Source organism: Arachis stenosperma, chromosome 1 (genome assembly GCF_014773155.1).
Source record: "Arachis stenosperma cultivar V10309 chromosome 1, arast.V10309.gnm1.PFL2, whole genome shotgun sequence".
NCBI classification, from domain to species: domain Eukaryota; kingdom Viridiplantae; phylum Streptophyta; class Magnoliopsida; order Fabales; family Fabaceae; genus Arachis; species Arachis stenosperma.
In genome coordinates this window covers 327,604-349,191 of record NC_080377.1, presented here as the reverse complement: position 1 = coordinate 349,191, position 21,588 = coordinate 327,604, and the positions used below count along the sequence as shown (strand labels likewise).

Genomic DNA, 21,588 nt, shown 5'->3' with positions numbered 1-21,588 from the left:
TAATATTGACAACCAAATACCACACTGGAACTTGTGAAACGACACTGTTTTAGTTTTGGCGCTCAAATAGCCCCAAAACGATATTAGATCACTTGTTTTAGGAGAAAAAGTTTCAATAAACACCACTTGTAATGCTGTTTTTGAGACACCTAAATATGTATATACACACATAGATAGATATGCAAATATCTGAATGCTGTCCAAATTATATTTTTTATGATTTTTGTGTTTCTGTACCTAAGATGTGTATACGTATTTAAATTAATAAATATTCTATAAATTACATATTTCAGTAAATATTAAAATTATTTAATTTAAATCTAAAAAAGTCGAAATATTATATAGTGTATCATATCATAACCCTTTTTATAAACATCCAATGAAATTACATTATTTTCCCAGGGAAAAAAACGGAGAGAACAACTGCTAGTCTGCTATTGACCCACAGTTTAAAATCCAGCCCACTGCGTATTTTTTAAATAAGTTCAGCGAAATTCCAAAGATACCCATCGTCTTTAAGTTTCGTTCACGCGTAGCGAGTTTTCACTGTATTTATTACGTTTCTAAACGGATATATCGAACGAAAAAAAAAAAACCGTTCTAAACGGAAATTGAGAAAAGAAGGTGAAGGTGCAGTGAACTGAAGCAGAAAGTGCAAAAAAGCCAACTCGGAACGGGAACACGTTCTAGCAGAAGCACTTTATATATTTGGCTAGTTTCCTCCTTCAACTTTCGAATGTTTCAACTTTCAATTGCAGACCCTCATCTTTTCTAATTACCCACATAACCCGCCCCTTATTTCTTGATTATTACCAATAAGTACACCAAAAAAATAAAAATCAAAACCAGAAAAGGAAAACACTGGGCCCGTTACTAATAAAAATGGGAGGAGCCACCGCGCAACAGCAGGAGTTAGAGAGCATAATCGAAGAAGTCAAAACTGCTCAAAGATGCAAACAAACCAGGCGGATCCTAAAGTCAACCCTAAAGGGTTCAAAGCCTCTTGTGTACGAAATCAAGCAATATAACAACGACCTTGATCAACCAAGAGATGAAATTAAAGCTCTGATCAATGAAAATGGTGCAGCTCAAGATTCAGAATCGCCATGCTGCAATTGCTTCTCGTCTTGTTCCCTTTGGTTTGGTAAGTACTTCTTTCATATCCCTTTCTACAGGATAAGATCGGTGCGGAGCGAGAGGAACAGCTATTGTGATGCGAAGGAGATGCTTTCGAATGTTAGGGACGTTCTTGAACTTCTTAGTAGACAGAATATCGAGAAGAGGCTTAGCGGCGGTTCGATTAAGCGTCGTCCTTGTGGTTTTCCTGAGAAACCGGGTTTTACTGTTGGATTGGATGAGCCTTTGAGGAGGCTGAAGGTGGAGGTTCTGATGGAGGGCGTTTCGGTAATTGTATTGACTGGACTTGGTGGTTCTGGAAAGACTACTCTGGCTACAATGCTCTGTTTTGATGAACAAGTCAAAGGTTAGTGCTACAATTAGCACGAAATTATTTTTGCATGCAAAATTTAGTAAAGTGAAAATCTTGGAGCGATTATTGCACAACAAACATTGTATCCATAACTAACATAATAATAAAAAGTAACAATTTTTTTTAAAATAAAAATATTCGAAACTCAATTAAAAAAAACCTCTAAAATTCAAAATCAACAAAATCTATCTTTATTGGCTTCATATTGGACTCGTTTGGCAACCTGCTATAGTATTGATTGAAATTAGCTTGTTATAGTATTAGTTTCCTAAGATTACTCTTAGAAAATAGTGTGTTGGATTACACCTAAACACTGTATATTTCAGCACAAAAACAATGAGCACTTAAGCAAAACTCATCAAAAGCCATAAGTCATTAATAAATTGTGAAGTTTCATCAGAGTGCATGTGAAGTAAATAAGTAGTCATGAAACTCTTAGTTCAGAACAACGAAATTGAACAATAAAATAATCAAATATGATCCATATAAGTTGAGTAAGTGATACAAATTGCAACAAAACGTACTTGTATCATAAGATTCATATGTATTTTAGATACATTACATGATACTTATAGTTTAAATGTTAAATTGTTCCGAATCGTGAGATTTGAATTGTGAATTATAAGATACTAACTATCATGATGTGATACTCATGAATTGGCTAACTGGTCTTTATTTCTTGGAAAATCACCAATGATAGTTTCATTGCTCATTCTATTTTTCATAACATCTTCACAAGCCCTCTGGTTGATATATTCACTAGTTTGTCTCTCATAAATTGTTACTTAACTAACAGAGAGGGATGTGGAAAAATTTAATGCGAATTTGCAAACATATGGTATTCAAGTCTGTGTGGAAGTTTGTCAGTAATTGCTGTCGCTCCAGTTCCTGAATCCTGAAGTGTAGAGCAGCTTGCTGATATTTTTATGCCCCTCCAATATTCATGATTTGAAAAGTCAATACATGGACAAGAGGAATAATTACTGTTATATAGGGATTTCTTATTCTTTGCAACTGCTGCTTTAAGATTAAGGAAGCAATTTCTTTTGTTATCTATAGATGCAGTAAAAAGTCTTTAATCTAAATTATTCTATTGGATATATTCACTTGTTGAAGTGAATGCTGTATATAAATTCTGAAATATACAACACATGAAGTGGTCCGTTTCTCACTGATCTCTTTGGCTTTCCTTAGACAAATTCGATGAAAATATATTGTTTGTCACCTTCTCCAAAAATCCCAAGTTGAAGACCATTGTAGAGAGACTATTTGAACAATGTGGATATCAAGTGCCTGAGTTTAAAAGCGACAATGATGCTGTTAACCAAATGGTAGTTTTATTGAGGCATATTGGGACAAGACCGACGTTGTTGGTCCTCGATGATGTTTGGCCTGGCTCAGAAGCCCTTGTTGAAAAATTTCAAATTCAAATGTCACAGTACAAGATTCTAGTGACTTCAAGGGTTGCATTTCCTAGATTCGCCTCTCACTTTATCCTAAAACCACTTAATCAAGAAGATGCATTGACGCTTTTCCGTCACTATGCTTTATTGGAAAGAAGCTGCTCAGATATACCAAATGAAGATATTGTCCAAAAGGTTGTAAGTGGTTGCAAGGGTTCACCTCTTGCTATTATGGTGATGGCTAGATCCCTCAGTCGTCAACCTTACGGGTTTTGGCTCAAGATAGTAGAGAAATTGTCACAAGGTCATTCTATACTTGATTCTAATGCTGAATTGGTAAACTGTCTACAAAAGATCTTAGAAGTATTGCAGAATAAGCCCTTCATAAAGGAGTGTTTCATGGACTTAGGGTTATTCCCCGAAGATCAAAGAATCCCTGTCACTGCTCTCATTGATATATGGAAAGAATTGTATGGACTGGACGATGATGGCCAAGAAGCAATGACCATCATCAATATATTGGACTCCATGAATTTGGTTAAGCTCTCAGTAGCAAGGTACAAATCTTTTATCTCCCTAGATCCTAATTTTATAACATGAATTAGATTTTATGGAGCAAATAAATTTAGTAGTTTGTGTAGCACATGTGAGAAGCATTTGATTCCTTATATTTTGGAATGGCCATTTTTCATGGAGTAAATTTGAACTTCTCCCTTTATGTAACTCTGCATTTATCCTTATTAATTTAATCCGATTAGAGGAGTTGAAAACATAATTAATCTATTTGGTAGAATGAAAATTTTTAATCTTGTCAGGGATTTTTGTATCTGAATATGCTTTTGCTCATTTGCCAGGAAAAGTGTTTGTGGTGTAGACAATTACTATTACAATAACCACTTCCTCGTCCTACATGATCTTGTAAGAGAACTTGCAATTTATCAAAGCAATCAAGAACCAATTGAACGTAGACAGAGACTGATGATTGATGTGAATGAAAATGCTAGCCAACGGTGGCTCGGTAAGAAGCAGAAAGGCATGATGATGGCCCGCATTTCAAGTTATCTGACACGATGTGTTAAACAAAAGGCAGTACAAGTCACCGTCCGCACATTGTCAATATCAACTGGTTAGTTTGTGCTTACACACACTTAACTCAAAAGAATGCTAATTAATTTGAATTGTAGTGATTTGGTTTTCATCTGTATTCCACATCTGACATGATTCAATTCCATTTGCAGATGAAGCTTACCCTTCTCTCTTGTCCAATGTGAAAACAGATGAAACTGAGGTTTTGATTGTTGATCTCCGAACAAAACAGTACTCGTTCCCAGAATCGATTGAAAAAATGAACAAACTAAAAGTTATCATTGTTACAAATTATGGTTTCCATCCATCAGAACTGAACAATTTTGAGAAACTCAGTTCCTTATCAAACCTGAGAAGAATCAGATTAGAGAGAATTTCTGCTCCTCCGCTTGTCATATTGAAGAATCTAAGAAAAATATCCCTCTACATGTGTAATATGACTCAGGTTTTCCAAAATGGCAACATCCCAATTTCGGAAGCATTTCCAAATCTAGTCGAATTGAGCATTGACTACTGCAAAGATATGGTTAAATTGCCTAATGAGTTGTGTGATATTACCCCACTAAAGAATATCAGCATTACAAATTGTCACAAGTTTAATGCACTTCCCCAAGACATTGGAAAGTTATCAAAGCTGGAACTTCTAAGGCTTAGTTGTTGTACTGATTTGCAAGGGTTACCGAATTCAATTGGAAGGCTGTCGATTCTGCGTCTTCTTGACATCTCAAACTGCATGAACCTTCCAGATTTACCAGAAGACATTGGAAATCTGCGTAGTCTGAGAAACCTTTACATGACAGGTTGTTCAAATTGCGAATTGCCGTTCTCAGTCGCCAATCTTGAGAATTTAAAAGTCATATGTGATGAAGAAACTGCTGCTTCATGGGAAGCTTTCATGCCAATTATTCCGAATCTAAAGGTAGAGGTGCCTCAAGTTGATGTCAACTTAAATTGGCTTCACCCACTTAGCTCCTAATATGTGTTTCTTTAAATATTACTGAGACATTTTGTTCTTGATTGTGCTGAAAGTTTGAAGAAAAATGATCTCCCCCTTATCCAAATATTTTATGCTTGATTATGTTGAAAGTATGGAGAATAATTATTCTCCTTTTATCCACATATTTTATGTGTGATTGTGTTTACAGTTTGAAGAATAGTGATCTAGCTCATATCTAAGATAAAATAAATTGAGAGCAGTATTTACATGATGGTTTCTTGTATTATATGCTTATATAGTAGTATTTTCTGTGTGCTGTGTGTAATTTCGTGGGTGGACTTATTGTACTAGTGTTTACTATGAAATAAAATTTTAGTCTCTTGGTATTTTATTCTCTCGTCCTTCTGATGAAGCATTTTCTTTTGATTCGCTCCTTAACTTTTGTTTTACTCCTATTGTTATTATAAACTTTCTTCGTAACTTAATATTGTTCATTGCAAGAAGCAACACTTCATTTGCATTACAATCTATTCAGGATAAATAACGTACTCATCCAAGGTCCGCAAGAAGGAAGATTCACAAAATCACTGATTTTTTTTCGACTGAATTGTTTTGTTTTTACCAATACAAAACTGTGTTTTTAAACATTGGCGATAATTACGCGTTTAGTAAACAATGTTTGGTAATAATTTTTTTGGTTACATGAGAAGGAAACAAAGAAAACTAACTGAAAACCATGCAGCGTCTCTACCACTAGAAAGAGGTGTAGAACCTATGCACAATTACTCAAGAGGGGGGTGAATTGAGTATAGTAATAACAATGAATCTTTTTAAGTTCGGTTAAAGACAATATACAAAAGTGTTATTGTACTAGTATTTTTCCAAGAGCTTAACTCAATTGCTAAGCATTTATAAGGAGCTTTTACTTTCCAATAGACACCAACTCAAATAAATTGATCAAGTTTTTCACCAATCGGACTTAAGCCACTCCTTAAGTACTTACGAAGCTACTTTTCGATCACAATTTATTTGCTCAAAAGTAAAAGACAATAATATTGAAGAGATGAGTTTGGAGAAATGCAAACGTTATTTAGAGTGGTTCGGCACAATCCTTGTCCTACGTCCACTTTCTTTCTCAATCGCAATTGAGAAGTTCCACTATTGCCAAGCTTCAAGGTGCTCGCGCAAAACCTTTTACAATCCGAGTCCTTAGTTTCTAACACCTCACGGTATATGATCACCACTCGTATACTAACCCACTCCACTTAGAGATACCTTCTCTAAGATTTGCCTTGAGTACTTAGTATACCACTTTGGTATCCTCACCGACTATAGTGTTTATAACTCTTGACTCAACCTTGGAGATCACACTCCAATTTACAAGGTGTACAAGAAAACAATTCTCAAGGAATTGTTGAGATGAAATGGGTACTCTCTAGAAGAGTGTATGATTACAAGTTTAGCACTATTGAACCAATTTATATTGCTCTCTCAAATTGTGTATTATAACACCTTAAAAATGTGTAGAATGAAAGAATATGAACAAGATAGTTTTCCAATGCTCAAAGATTGTGAAATAAGGCTTCAATCCATCCATTTATAGATTCCCCAAACCTTAGAAACGTTAGGGAATTAATGGGATGGAGTCTTTATGTCAAAACTAGCCGTTTTTTATGTTTTTGAATTATTTGCATCGATGCATAACACTTTGCATCGATGCAAATGTGTCTTTGACGCTGAAATTTGAATTTTCAGCTTGGTTGCATCGATGCAAACATCTTTGCATCGATGCAAAAGTCGTTGCATGTTTTGCATCGATGCAAGATGAGTGTGCATCGATGCAAACCTTAAAGAATGGCTTAAAATCACTTTAAAATACTTAGGATTGATCTCAAACTTGTTGGAGTCAATTCCTATGCTTTTGTACCTTTGAAAACAAGTTTTTAAATCATTTGGCTAGCATTGAATTGTAAGATATGCATCAAAACATTTTGTGAGTGTGTGTTGAGAGATTTAGCAATTGGTTCTTAACAAGAAGTTACCTAAGTCCTAAGACACTATACTTGTCTTCAAATGTTGTGGACTTGAGTTTCTTGTTGTTGTTGTGTTGCTTTCAACTCTTCATTCCTCAACGTTGAATGTTGGTTGATCTTTCAACATGCTTGTTCATTCAAGTTGTTTGGTTTGTCTTTCATGTCGTTTGTTGGTTTGTCATTCATCAAAACCTACGAATACAAACTTCGCATACAAGCAACATGTTTTACAATTTTCCCCTTTTTGATAATGACAAACCAATTTTGAGGATATGCATTTATAAATGGTTTTGAAAGCAACAATAATGCACTTTGTTTTATAGAATGCTTTAGAGAAGACTTCACAAAAAAATTTGCAGAAGTTCCCCCTAAATATGTGCATTTGTTCCCTTAAAGAGCGTTTATCAAAGAAAACGATTTAGATATCAAAGTTTTTGCTTAGCGGAAGTCCTTTTTGAAATCATTGTTTCGCAAACTTATTTCTTCTTTTCAAATTCTCAAACTTTTTCTTTTTCAAAAGTTCAAAACTTCAAATATCCTCAAACTTTTCTTCCCCCTTTTGACATTATCAAAAAGAAAGGAGTTTGAAATGTGTTATAGAAGCATGCATAAAACAATGAAATTTTTTTTAAGTTCAATTTCTCTATTAATCTCAAGGATGAGATATTCCCCCTTTCAAGAAGAATTTGATTTCCTCTTTTTATATTTAACAAGCATGCATAATTCCCCCTAAAGAAGTGAAATATATCAAAGCATGCACATTAACTTAAAATAGGGGTACCAAGCCTATTTTGAGTTATTCACCAAATAAGCATACAAGCATTAATCATTAAACAGATATCAAAGTATTTAAACCATAATAGAAATCCTTAGCTTACTAGGAGTTAGTTTAACAATTCATATAATCAAATAAACATAAAGCAATAAAAAGTGAGTAATCTACCTCAAGATTAATTACTCATTCATCAACTCATAAACCTACAAAATAATGGCTAATTGGATATCTCCAATGCTTAAGTTAGTAAGAGATACAAAAATAGCAATATAAATACAATGAATTCAAACAAATCATATTAGATTAGAATCCAAGATACCAAGTTCATTTCGGATGTTAAAAAAACTTTCTTTACATAAAGGTTTAGTGAAGATGTCCGCTAGTTGTTTACTAGTTTCGACAAATTCAATAACCACATCACCCTTTTGAACATGGTCTCTTATGAAGTAATGTCTAATCTCAATATGCTTGGTTCTTGAATGTTGAACCGGATTCTTGGTTAAATTTATTGCACTAGTATTATCACATTTGATAGGAATGTGATCAAGCATGAGTCCATAGTCCATAAGTTGTTGTTTCATCCATAAAATTTGGGCGCAACAACTACCGGCGGCTACATACTCGGCTTCGGCGGTAGACAAGGCTACACTTACTTGTTTCTTACTATGCCATGAAACAAGAGAGTTTCCTAGCAAGTGACAAGTGCCGCTAGTGCTTTTCCTATCCAATTTGCAACCGGCAAAATCGGAATCGGAATAACCAATCAAATCACAAGTGGATCCTTTCGGATACCACAATCCAACATTTAATGTTCCTATGAGATACTTCATAATCCTTTTACCGCACTTAAGTGAGATTCTTTAGGATTAGCTTGGTATCTCGCACACATGCATACACTAAACATGATATCTGGCCTACTTGCCGTTAGATAAAGTAATGATCCTATCATGCCTCTATACTTCTTTACATCTATGCTTTTACCTTGTTCATCTTTGTCAAGGTAGCAAGTAGTGCTCATTGGTGTGTCCATTGCCTTAGCATTGTCCATTCCAAATCTTTTGAGCAATTCCTTGCAATATTTGGTTTGGCTAACGAAAGTTCCTTCTTTTCCTTGTTTGATTTGAAGACCAAGGAAGAAGTTGAGTTCGCCCATCATGGACATTTCAAATTCACTTTGCATGAGGTTTGAGAAAAACTTGCAAAGTGATTCGTTAGTTGAACCAAATATTATGTCATCGACGTAAACTTGTACCAAAGGATATTTTTGTTTTCAATCAAGATAAATAAAGTTGTATCAACCTTCCCTCTTCTAAAACCTTTTCTAATAAAAACTTGCTCAAACGTTCATACCAAGCTCTTGGAGCTTGTTTAAGACCATAAAGAGCTTTCTTGAGTTTAAAAACATGATTAGGATTTTCATAATCCTCAAAACCGGGAGGTTGTTCAACATATACTTCTTCTTTAATGAAACCATTAAGAAAGGCACTCTTAACATCCATTTGATAAAGTTTGAAGTTATAAGAGGATGCAAAAGCAAGTAACATCCTAATTGCTTCTAATCTAGCTACGGGAGCATAAGTTTCGTCATAATCAATGCCTTCCTCTTGATTATAACCTTTAGCTACTAGTCTAGCTTTGTTTCTAACAATTGTACCATTTTCATCAAGTTTATTTCTAAAAACCCATTTTGTTCCTACAATTGTTTGATTACTTGGTTTAGGCACCAATTCCCAAACGTCATTTCGTTTGAATTGGTTAAGCTCCTCTTGCATTGCCATAGCCCAATGTTCATCATCAATTGCGGACTCAATGGTAGATGGTTCAATTTGAGAAACAAAAGCACTATATGCAAACAAATTTCTAAAAGTGGATCGAGTTGTTACCCCTTTCGAAACATCACCAATGACGTTGTCTAGAGGATGATCCTTTGAAGTACGCCAATCCTTTGGAAGTGCATTTATTTGTGCTTGTGATGGTTCAATTTCTTCAACTTGAACACTATCCTTTGTTGAGCTTGTAGAGGCTTCATTTAAACCTTTTTCTTTGTCTTCACCATTCAAATTTAGTGAATCAAAGTTTTCTACATTTTCATCAAAATCTTTTCTAGCACAATAACGGTTAGTTTCATCAAAAGCGACATGAATACTTTCTTCTATAGTCATGATGCGTTTATTATATACTCTAAAAGCTTTGCTAGTTAAAGAATAGCCTAAGAAGATTCTTTCATCAGCCTTAGCATCAAATTTGCCTAAGTTATCTTTTCCATTATTTAGAATAAAGCATTTACAACCAAAGACGTGAAGGTGGGAAATATTTGGCTTTCTTCCTTTGTACAATTCGTACGGTGTTTTCTTAAGAATAGGTCGAATGATAATCCTATTCATAACATAACACGCGGTACTAACCGCATCCGCCCAAAAGTACTTAGGAATATTAGCCTCATTGAGCATAGTTCTCGCCATTTCTTCTAAATGACAATTTTTCCTTTCAACCACACCATTTTGTTGTGGTGTTCTAGGAGAGGAAAAATTATGCTCAATGCCATTTTCTTCACAAAAAGTTTCAAAAAGATTGTTTTCAAATTCTCCACCATGATCACTTCTAATAGATAATATATGCAAATTCTTTTCATTTTGAATAACTTTGGCTAATCTTTTGAATGCTCGAAATGCATCACTCTTGTTTGCTAGGAACAAGGTCCATGTAAATCGAGAGTAATCATCAACAATAACTAAAGCATAGTAATTGCCACCAAAGCTCATAGTCCTAGAAGGACCAAATAAATCCATGTGCAAAAGTTGTAATGGCCTTGTTGTTGAAACAATGTTTTTGGATTTAAAAGAGGCCTTTACTTGTTTTCCCTTTTGACATGCGTCGCAAAGGACGTCTTTTTCAAAACGTAGCTTTGGTAAGCCAATTACTAACTCTTTAGAGACCAACTTGTTAAGATGGTCCATGTTAGCATGAGCTACTCTACGATGCCATAACCAAGTTTCATCATTTTTACTAACAAGGCATTTCACATCATTTGAGGAAACTTCATTTAGATTAATCATGTATACATTGTCAACACGGTGCCCAATTAGCACAATTTCATTAGTGTCTTGCCTTTTTATCAAACAACATTTTGAATCAAAGGTGACTAAGTTTCCTTTGTCACAAAGTTGGCTAACACTAATAAGATTATGTTTGAGACCTTTGACAAGTATAACATTATCTATGGAGGTAGAAGGATTTTTACCAACTTTTCCAACGCCGATTACTTTGCCGGTGTTGTTGTCTCCATAGATCACGTTTCCTCCGTTTGTAGGCTCTATTGCGGTGAACTTTGATTCATCGCCGGTCATGTGTTTGGAGCATCCACTATCAATATACCAATGTGTATCCTTAGCTCCAACACGTACCTTTTCTTCTCTTGCCATTAAGCAAAGATTTGCAACCTCGTCGTCATCGGAGTCGGACTCATCCTCGTTCTCCCATGATATGTATGCTTTCTCCTTCTTTTTAAATTTCTTGTTTTTGTCCTCCTTTTGAAGTTTTGGACAATTGGGTTTGATGTGTCCAACTTCTCCACACTCATAGCATTTTGGTACCTTTGTTTTGCTCTTGAAATTTTTCTTTATTGTAAACTTATTGAATCTTTTTAATAAGAGTGCAAATTCTTCATCTCCTTCTTCTTCATTATCATCACTCTCTTCTTGCAGTGATGTTGTTTTAAGGGCGAGACTTTTCTTCTTGCTTTCTTCACCTTTTTGTCTATTTAGCATAGTCATTTCATAGGTGAGTAGATTACCTCGTAGTTGATCAAATGTAAGTTGATCATAGAGCCTTCCTTCCACAATGGCGTTTACTTTGGAGTTCCATTTTGGTGTAAGGCTTGTAAGCACCTTGGTCACAATTTGTTTGTCATTGTACTTTGTGCCAAGCATGCTTAGATTGTTGAAGATCTTGGAGAGTCTTTCAAGAGTTTCTTCAATGCTTTCTTCGTCTTTCATTTTAAAATTTTCCCATTCATGAACCAACATAAATACCTTTGATTCTTTAACGTGGTCGGTTCCTTCGTAAGTAATTTGGAGTTTATCCCAAATCTCTTTAGCGGTTTCACATGTAGAGATCTTCATATAATCATGCTCGTTAAGTGCACAATGAATGAAGTTGATGGCTTTATCATTCATTGCCACTTTCTTCCAATCATCGTCACTATATTCATCTTCTCCTTTCGGTACTTGCTTTAAGACGGAGGCTTCTCCTTCTTTAGCGCTTGTTGTCTTTGTTGGAATGTGATTTCCATTCTCAATCACTTTCCAAATTCTCACATCTTGAGAACGGATCCAAATTCTCATCTTATTTTTCCAATAAGAGTAATTTGTTCCGCTAAAAAGAGGAGGTCTAGCGGTTGAGTTACCTTCGCTAGTGTTGTTGTTGTTAAAGCCTGTGCTTGCCATGATCTTTTCCCTTAAACGGTTAAGTCTTTCAAAGGGTTAAGCTCTGATGCCACTTGTAGAACCTATGCACAATTACTCAAGAGGGGGGGGGTGAATTGAGTATAGTAATAACAATGAATCTTTTTAAGTTCGGTTAAAGACAATATACAAAAGTGTTATTGTACTAGTATTTTTCCAAGAGCTTAACTCAATTGCTAAGCATTTATAAGGAGCTTTTACTTTCCAATAGACACCAACTCAAATAAATTGATCAAGTTTTTCACCAATCGGACTTAAGCCACTCCTTAAGTACTTACGAAGCTACTTTTCGATCACAATTTATTTGCTCAAAAGTAAAAGACAATAATATTGAAGAGATGAGTTTGGAGAAATGCAAACGCTATTTAGAGTGGTTCGGCACAATCCTTGTCCTACGTCCACTTTCTTTCTTAATCGCAATTGAGAAGTTCCACTATTGCCAAGCTTCAAGGTGCTCGCGCAAAACCTTTTACAATCCGAGTCCTTAGTTTCTAACACCTCACGGTATATGATCACCACTCGTATACTAACCCACTCCACTTAGAGATACCTTCTCTAAGATTTGCCTTGAGTACTTAGTATACCACTTTGGTATCCTCACCGACTATAGTGTTTATAACTCTTGACTCAACCTTGGAGATCACACTCCAATTTACAAGGTGTACAAGAAAACAATTCTCAAGGAATTGTTGAGATGAAATGGGTACTCTCTAGAAGAGTGTATGATTACAAGTTTAGCACTATTGAACCAATTTATATTGCTCTCTCAAATTGTGTATTATAACACCTTAAAAATGTGTAGAATGAAAGAATATGAACAAGATAGTTTTCCAATGCTCAAAGATTGTGAAATAAGGCTTCAATCCATCCATTTATAGATTCCCCAAACCTTAGAAACGTTAGGGAATTAATGGGATGGAGCCTTTATGTCAAAACTAGCCGTTTTTTATGTTTTTGAATTATTTGCATCGATGCATAACACTTTGCATCGATGCAAATGTGTCTTTGACGCTGAAATTTGAATTTTCAGCTTGGTTGCATCGATGCAAACATCTTTGCATCGATGCAAAAAGTCGTTGCATGCTTTGCATCGATGCAAGATGAGTGTGCATCGATGCAAACCTTAAAGAATGGCTTAAAATCACTTTAAAATACTTAGGATTGATCTCAAACTTGTTGGAGTCAATTCCTATGCTTTTGTACCTTTGAAAACAAGTTTTTAAATCATTTGGCTAGCATTGAATTGTAAGATATGCATCAAAACATTTTGTGAGTGTGTGTTGAGAGATTTAGCAATTGGTTCTTAACAAGAAGTTACCTAAGTCCTAAGACACTATACTTGTCTTCAAATGTTGTGGACTTGAGTTTCTTGTTGTTGTTGTGTTGCTTTCAACTCTTCATTCCTCAACGTTGAATGTTGGTTGATCTTTCAACATGCTTGTTCATTCAAGTTGTTTGGTTTGTCTTTCATGTCGTTTGTTGGTTTGTCATTCATCAAAACCTACGAATACAAACTTCGCATACAAGCAACATGTTTTACAAGAGGAAATGCTAAAACTTGAGGAGGTGCATCCCAAATATGCAGCGCAACGTCCGAATGAAGTTTTTCCTTTTTCTCAACAATTTGTACTAGATAATATTCTTTGGTTAAAATAGAGGTGAGTTCTATGATGCCTTTTACTATGGTGTCTAAATTGTTTAACTTTTTTTTAAAGGTAAAAAATAAAATGTTTAAAGCAAAACATAAAATATTTAAAATTTATTAAATATTATCTATTTGTCTTTTTTGGTAAATTAGGCACAATCTTAAAGGTACCATAGTATTCACCTAAAATAGAAAAGCAAAGGCATTGAAGTTTAATAGCTATTAATATAGAATTGGAGAAGAGTAGGGGACTAGTTGCTTGACACGTACAGCAGTATACATTTGACAAGTGGTACATTTTCTCAAGTGACACATGGCACTAAATTACTACAGCCTATTTTGTGAATAAACAATGATGAAGTAGCGTGGCAAAGTATTCTCTCCCAAACTATGTCATATCATTTTTTGATACACCAAAAAGTATTGGGAGGAGAAAGGTTACCTTCCAAAAGTTAGTGGAGTCCTCTCAGTTGATTGTTTAGCTTTCCATACCTGCATAAAGATGTCTGAGATTTATGATATATTAATGGATATTAATTCAAGAAAACTTAGATGGATCTTCGAGGTTTATGTTATTCATTTATAAGAACTCCCAAACAAGTTTAAAGAAAAGGAGATCAATGGCATAAAGATGATTCTGCAAGATATTAAGACAAGTTTGTTGTAGTTATTTTTTTTATTTAGTTTATGGCTATTTTAAATTTAGTTTTCTAACTATGATGTTTTCTCACTGTTTAGGGTGGAAGGATCCAAACTGCAATCCCCAAACATCTGGTCAAGAACTGGAGAGGAAAAATTGTACAGTTCAACATGTACGTCATAAGCAATTTCATTGTGGTGGATAAAATGGACAAAGTCAAAACAACAACTAATAGATGGACTATAAACTTTTCAAATAGGATCAGAGTTGTTCCGGTAGTTCATCCAAGCTATCTACTTGAAGCATTTTATTTTCAGCCTATTTTGGAGTTGCTGGCTGCTGACAAGCTTGATGACTCAATCTTAATAGGTTAGGCTTCAATGACTGAAAAATTCTCAATAAAAAATAGTCAAAAAAGGGGTTCAGTTTGAGGCTTATACTTCTTTTAATTTCTTGATGTGGTGTAGATGTCATAGGTGAAGTGATTGGAAAGGAAGATCCAAGAAAAATGATAACTAACAAAGGAAATGAGACTAAGCGTTTGGCTATTTTAATAGAAGACCTTCAGTAAGATCATAAAAATGTGTACTCAAATATCAGTCTTGCTTAGTTATTATCTCACTACCATACAAACTAATCTTGTTAAGTGTTTTACAGAAACAACAGTATTGAGTGTGTGTTGTTTGGAAAAATGGTAGACTAGATTCTCCTACATTTCGAAGAAGAAAGGATCGAACCACTGATAATAATTGCGCAGTTCTTTAGACCCGGTAAGGTTTTGAAATCTGAGCAGTTACATGTTTCTAACTTGGTCTGATTCGAACCTTTTGAGTATACATGACTCATAATATTTTTACGCTTATTCTACAAAAATATGATTGTAGAGTCACTTTGATGTACCAAGACTATTTATTAATCCTGACCTGAAAGAGGTTAAAGACTTCCGTAATAGGTTGGTGTGACTTTCACCATATATGATTATGCAATTACAAAAATGTTTTGGTAATATTGTCAAACATAAAAATCATGCTAATGTGCAGGCAGCTTTCTGAGAAATCATCTGGCTCGGCTAGAATTAGTCAAATTTTTTCACATGGTTCGAATTCTGGTATCGACGAGTTTAAAAAGGGGTGATATGATGGTTAAAAGAATAGAATAAGCATTGAAATTAACTCAGACAAGTATAATCTATTCAAGAAATAATTTAAACAATTACTAGAATCAGATATTTATGTTTTGGTACAATTGTCTCATAAACACTAACTCAAATCAACTCAACTCATATGATCAAAAAAGACTTATATAGTTGACATATCTAAATCCTATCTAAATTTTTTTTTAACAATGCATTTAATCTTTTCAAGAATTCATTTCATGTTATGTATGCATTAAAAAATCTCCTATCTAACTTGTATTGAATGTTGTGCCGACTATGAAATGCACATTCAAGGTAGCTTAATCTCTAGACGTTTTTACATACACATACAATGATGGTGTCAAAACAGTGGCTATTTTTTCACTTACATCACTGCAATTGCTATTTTTTTTTCTTTTTTTGTGTTTCTCTACAAACAAGAGACAAAGGAAAAATAAAAAAAAGTCTCTATATCAAAGTCTAGAGAACTCCTAATGAGATATCCTAAAGAAACAAAAATGCAAGAATCTAAAAAGAGAATTTTCAAATTTTTTTGTTAAATTTAAAAATAAATAAATAAATAATAATTAAAAATTTTGAAAATTAAAAAAAAGTTAATAAAAGATTTTGAATTTAAAAAATAAAAAAAAAAGTCAAGAGAAAGAAACAAGATAAAATAAGATTTGAAAATTTAAAGAATTTGAAATTCAAGAAAAAAAAGACCAAAGGAACACCAAACTTTTAATATTAAAACAAGATAAATTGTAATAATATTTTGATATTTTATTGATATTAAAATATAATTTTTTTTAATTATTTTTAATATCTTATTTTAATTATATCAAGTATTTAAAATATTTTTTATTTTAATAAATAATAATATATACTATATTTAAATTTATTTTAAGAATATATATTAAGAATAAGACTGAATACACTAACACGTGATGATATTTAAGTGTGTTTAAATGTGTCGTACGAATGTCGATGAGGATCGTGTGTTCGTGCTTCATAACTTACAATAAAATCTTCAGCTTAACTTACCCAATGATGCAATTTTAATATATATCTACTTAAACTAGCTTGAAGCTAATTTGAATAAAAAAAAACATTTTCAATTTCAAATCAAATAAACTTACCAAAAGATGTAACGGTTGCATGCCTACCGTACACTTTTTTTGTGAATGTTCACAAAATTCACAAAATTAGTTTTCTTAAATATAGACTATTTGTATTTTTTATATTAAATTTGGTTAGATACAAACAATGGAATAGTCATATTCCAAAAAGTACACTGAACAGGTGAAAGGCTTTCAAAAAGTTGCGTCTTCTGTGTGTGACTGTCTGCTACTGCGAGAATCCGATTCGACGTTGCTCTTTGGAAGAGAAGCATCAAGCTTCCTTTGTATCCATGATGGCTTCCTCCGACGACGCCGTTTTCACTTCGTCAAAGGACACCGAGAAGTTCCTCTGCAACTTGTTGCTGGATTCCACGCAACCCATCTCTGACCGCTTCAGAGCTCTCTTCTCCCTTCGCAACCTCAAAGGACAAGCCCCTCGCCACGCCCTCATTCTCGGTTTGTGCTTATTTATTTATTTATTTAAGTCATTTCTGTTTTGTTGTGGAATTACAATAATCTGCTTTGTTTTGGTCTTTATTAGAAATACTTGTCGTATTCTAAATTTGGGAAAATTGGTGCCCTAAAAGAAAATGAACCGTATGAACTTCCATGCTGTTTTGAATGTTTTGATTGGAGCTAGTTTTACTTTGCAGCCACGAGAGATTCATCAAATTTGTTGGCACATGAAGCCGCATTTGCGCTGGGCCAAATGCAGGAAACCGAAGCCATTCCTGCTTTGGCAGCAGTTCTAAATGACCTTTCTTTGCATCCAATTGTTCGCCATGAGGTAGTTTCCACGAAGCCCTGCTCTTTGTTCTTGTTCTTGTTTTTGCAAATTGTTCCAGTTTTAAGAGCATTGTGTTTGTTGTCACTGCATAGGCAGCTGAAGCACTTGGTGCTATTGGTTCATATGGTAACATTCCCCTGTTGAAGAGTTGTTTGGATTTAGATCCGGCTCAGGAGGTCCGCGAAACTTGTGAGTTGGCTCTTGAACGTATTCGCCATTTAAAAGATGCTGGAAATAGTGATGATTTGTCTACAAATGATATTTCACCTTTTAAGTCAGTCGATCCAGCTGCACCGGCATGCTCGTGTACCTCGGTACAACAATTGAGGTTTGTCCGGTTCATGCTAATGGATAGAACCTGTGTAACTAAACGTTAGATAGTTGGTTTGCTAACTCTTCTTAATCAAATCAGGGAAATACTTCTGGATGAAGAAAAAGGGATGTATGAGAGATATGCAGCTCTTTTTGCACTTAGAAATGATGGTGGAGAGGAAGCTGTTGCTGCTATTATCGATTCATTGGGTTCAAAAAGCGCTCTTTTACGTCATGAGGTTTGATAAGTACACTTTCTTTTCTTTGTTATTCTTTTTCTGCAAATTTTGGTTTTGTTTGAGTATGCCCAAATATTCTTTTATACTTTGAATGCCTATGCCTATATTTTCGGCAATTTTTAGGTTGCATATGTTCTGGGTCAGTTGCAAGACAAAGCTGCTTCAGCTGCGCTATCCAACATACTTAAAGATGTGAATGAGCACCCAATGGTTAGACATGAAGCTGCTGAAGCTCTTGGGTCAATTGCAGGTATTGAAACCAAATATTATTAAACTAAATGTTGTGGTATCTTTTACGCACTATGGTGATCAATGTGTCAAAGGATTGTGATCTTTGTGATGCCATGTATGTCTGTAGAAGTGCAATAATATCATATACTGTATGAAATTCATATGTTGATATAGAAGCAAGGAGAAAATAGTAGCAGTCCAAGTGAATTTAGATTGCAAATTCTAGTTTTTTAATGCTTCTGTCCATCCATGTTGTGACTAGTGAAAAGTAACCTCGTTCTCATTCAGGTCATAGAATAGATTAAGGAAAAACGTGACTGTTGTATAATGCTTCTTGTACCATTCAACTGGCAATACTTGCTAGTTATAGTCAAAGTGATTTGCAAGTTTTTGAGACATTTATGCAAACTAAAATATCATACAAGTTACTTGTTCGAGTTGGAAAAGATATAGATAATCTCCTTCACCTTGGAGAAGCATCTTACTGTTACTACATGAAATCACTTTGAAATGTAAAGCATTTTCTAGCCAAAAGTCAAAACCTTTATTATCTTCTTGGAATATTGATGGGATATTTTCCTGTTAGCAGTTGATTTTCTAGCCACTAGTCTCTTAATTAAATTCTACAATAAACAGATGAATAGTATATACTTTTTTTCTGACAGTTTTGCTGCTAATTTATGGCTGTTCCCTAGTCTATATTATGTATAAGCTAAGCTCAAGTCTAATTTACGGTCTCTTTGTGAGAAGCTTAGAGTTAAGTTTCAAAGTGGTCCATCAAATTGGCAGCGTGCACTAAAATAGTTCCTAAGATTCTAATTGTATCAATTATGTCCCTCAGATTGGCAAAAGTGCATCATGTTTCCATCAAGTGACTTATCACGCTGTTAGGGACTAAGGTGGCATATTTGCCAATCTCAGATACATAATTGGTGCAATTGAGATCTCAAAGACTATTTTAGTACAAGCAGTCAATTTCAGGACGACTTTGGGCATAACTCGAGAAGCTTAATTTAATCTCATTATCTTTAATAAGATGGTTTTTTTTTTAAGCTAACCCATTGGACATATATTAGTTAGTTTATTGCTAAGCATTTAAATGCCCTCATTTACATTTTATGTTCCTAACAAAGTTCTTTTGCTGAACCCTTTAGATGACCAAAGTGTAGCCCTTCTTGAGGAGTTTGCAGCGGATCCGGAGCCTCTTGTCTCTGAAAGCTGTCAAGTTGCACTAAGCATGCTAGAATATGAACGATCAGGGAAATCATTCGAGGTATTCACGAAAGTAGTTGCCATAGTATTTGCTATTTTGTTTTAATATTTGTTAACATGGCTTTATTTTTTCCCATTATGGCAGTTTCTCTTTATTCGCACTCCAACTGTGCATTGAATGACAGAAGAATGAAAGATGTATGAGATTGAAGAGATACACACAGAAGAGGCATAAAAACACAATCAGATTTTTATTCATAGAAACCCAGTTAATTATTACCCTTGCTTGCGGGGGTATGAACTATTAAATGAATGCATTTAACTAACTCTGATAGGGTGGTTGAGCAGAGTAGGCTCATCGTCTTTTAACTAAGAAGCGAGAGTTTGATCCTTGTTTCAGATTTGGAAAAAAAGAAATTCTAAAACTCCAAGTTAGGTGCACTACACACAGGTAGGGAATAATTCATATACTGGGTTGTTCATGAGTGTGTTTTATATATTAAGATATATACCCGTAGCATATCAATTATGATTCTAATTACGAAACTAACATTTAGCTGATAATAATTAGCTAATTTTTGAAATTTTGTTTTCATTTCCAAGTTCACACACTTTGATTTCACTTATCTCTTCTCTTCCTTTTCTACTAGCAGTCTAGAACCATAGCACCACATCCTTATTACCGGAACCGCTGCGTCACCCTTTGATAGCAGTCCCTCGTCAGCCACTGCAGTCTGCAGAGATGATAACGCTACCAAAACCAAAATTACCAAAACGATAAAAGACAAAAAAAAAAAGAGAATAGATTTGTGACAGAGTAGGGGAGGTGAGATTTAAATTTTGTACTTCAAACATCTTAAACTATGTTTGGAACATTTTAAAAAATCTTTATATTCAAAATCAAATGTTCGAAATTATAAATCCAAATTCACAAATAAAAGGGGAAGAGATTGAACAACTAAAAGTCTAAAACCCTCGGTTTTGGAACATTTAAATTACAAATTTTGAGAACCTACACAATTAGAAAAAAGAAAAATAAGCACCTGGGCAAGTTCTGTTTAGAAAGTTATTATATTTAATATTAAATTGTTTAGTGTTTGTAAAACTAAAATGATATTAGATAGACATAGAGCCCGTTTGGGAAGTAGTAGAAGCTACTTTTTTTTACTTTTGGATTATAAAAAGTCACAATTTATGTGTTTGGTACTATTTTAAAAAAAGTTTTTAACTTCTCGAAAAGTTAATTTGCAACTTTTTGAAGAAGTAGAAATATATGACTTCTTGCTTTTTGAGAAGTCATTCTACCACTTACTTAAAAAAAATTAATTTTAAAACAAAAAAAATTTACTTTCCTTCTTGACTCTGAAAAATACTGACTCTTCATCACCATTTTGACACAAGGTCTGCTAGAAGCACTGGCCTTCCACCATCATTCTCACGCAATGTTCTAAGTTTCACCATTTTTACGTAATGAAACATCTGATGGAAGTATTGATCCTCCACCATATTTTCAGACAATATTACATATGAACAACTTACTGTATATATTCTTTCTAAGTATTTTTTTATCATTTTATCACTATTTTTTATTATTAAATTTGTATTCAAGTGTGGTATGAAATTTCAGTTTTAATTTTATTTTTTTCATATGTAATTTTATAGCTTATTATTATTTTCATAGTTAATTATAACAAGTTCTTGACCTCAATAAAGGAGAAGAGAGTTCTAATAAGAGTAAAAATAAAAAATAAAAAACAGCAATAAAATATACATTGACACACATTTTATATTTATTTTTTATTTTTACTTACCATATCATGCACAATATTAGTGATTAGGTTATGTAAAATCAACATTCAACATTGGAAAATATTTGTTATCATGGTTATTTTAATATTCATTCTCTTTTATAAAAAAATTTATCTTTTGGGTTATTTATCCAAACGCTACAACTTTAAAATAAGTACTTTTATAACTAAAAAACCAAACACAAAATAATTTATTTATAAGCTACTTTTAATAAAAATCCTTATGTTTTAAACTCCTTTTCCAAAAGAACTTATTTAAGTTATTTACTCAA

At 33.8% G+C, this 21,588-nt stretch overlaps 2 protein-coding genes across 2 annotated transcripts; both read left to right on the top strand.

Annotated features, from left to right (window-relative positions):
- Positions 1-593: 593 nt before the first annotated feature.
- Positions 594-5,306, top strand: LOC130938800 (probable disease resistance protein At5g66900). The gene is made up of 4 exons (XM_057867182.1): positions 594-1,483; positions 2,684-3,449; positions 3,747-4,018; positions 4,131-5,306. Exons 1-4 carry the CDS (start codon positions 883-885, stop codon positions 4,952-4,954), a joined length of 2,463 nt encoding a protein of 820 aa, XP_057723165.1. The 5' UTR covers positions 594-882; the 3' UTR covers positions 4,955-5,306.
- An 11,564-nt stretch (positions 5,307-16,870) lies between these two features.
- LOC130938832 (deoxyhypusine hydroxylase-like) lies at positions 16,871-19,907 on the top strand. Its single transcript, XM_057867185.1, has 7 exons — positions 16,871-17,183; positions 17,381-17,514; positions 17,607-17,842; positions 17,927-18,065; positions 18,189-18,315; positions 19,451-19,569; positions 19,654-19,907. Exons 1-7 carry the CDS (start codon positions 17,018-17,020, stop codon positions 19,684-19,686), a joined length of 954 nt encoding a protein of 317 aa, XP_057723168.1. The 5' UTR covers positions 16,871-17,017; the 3' UTR covers positions 19,687-19,907.
- Positions 19,908-21,588: the final 1,681 nt, after the last annotated feature.

Excerpts from the sequence above, each read along its gene's own strand:
- LOC130938800 (XM_057867182.1), top strand. The coding sequence starts at position 883 with ATGGGAGGAGCCACCGCGCAACAGCAGGAGTTAGAGAGCATAATCGAA. Across the intron at positions 1,484-2,683 it reads TTTTGATGAACAAGTCAAAG|ACAAATTCGATGAAAATATA; the intron begins GTTAGTGCTACA and ends GGCTTTCCTTAG. Across the intron at positions 3,450-3,746 it reads GTTAAGCTCTCAGTAGCAAG|GAAAAGTGTTTGTGGTGTAG; the intron begins GTACAAATCTTT and ends CTCATTTGCCAG.
- LOC130938832 (XM_057867185.1), top strand. The coding sequence starts at position 17,018 with ATGATGGCTTCCTCCGACGACGCCGTTTTCACTTCGTCAAAGGACACC. Across the intron at positions 17,184-17,380 it reads TCGCCACGCCCTCATTCTCG|CCACGAGAGATTCATCAAAT; the intron begins GTTTGTGCTTAT and ends TTTACTTTGCAG. Across the intron at positions 18,066-18,188 it reads GCGCTCTTTTACGTCATGAG|GTTGCATATGTTCTGGGTCA; the intron begins GTTTGATAAGTA and ends GGCAATTTTTAG.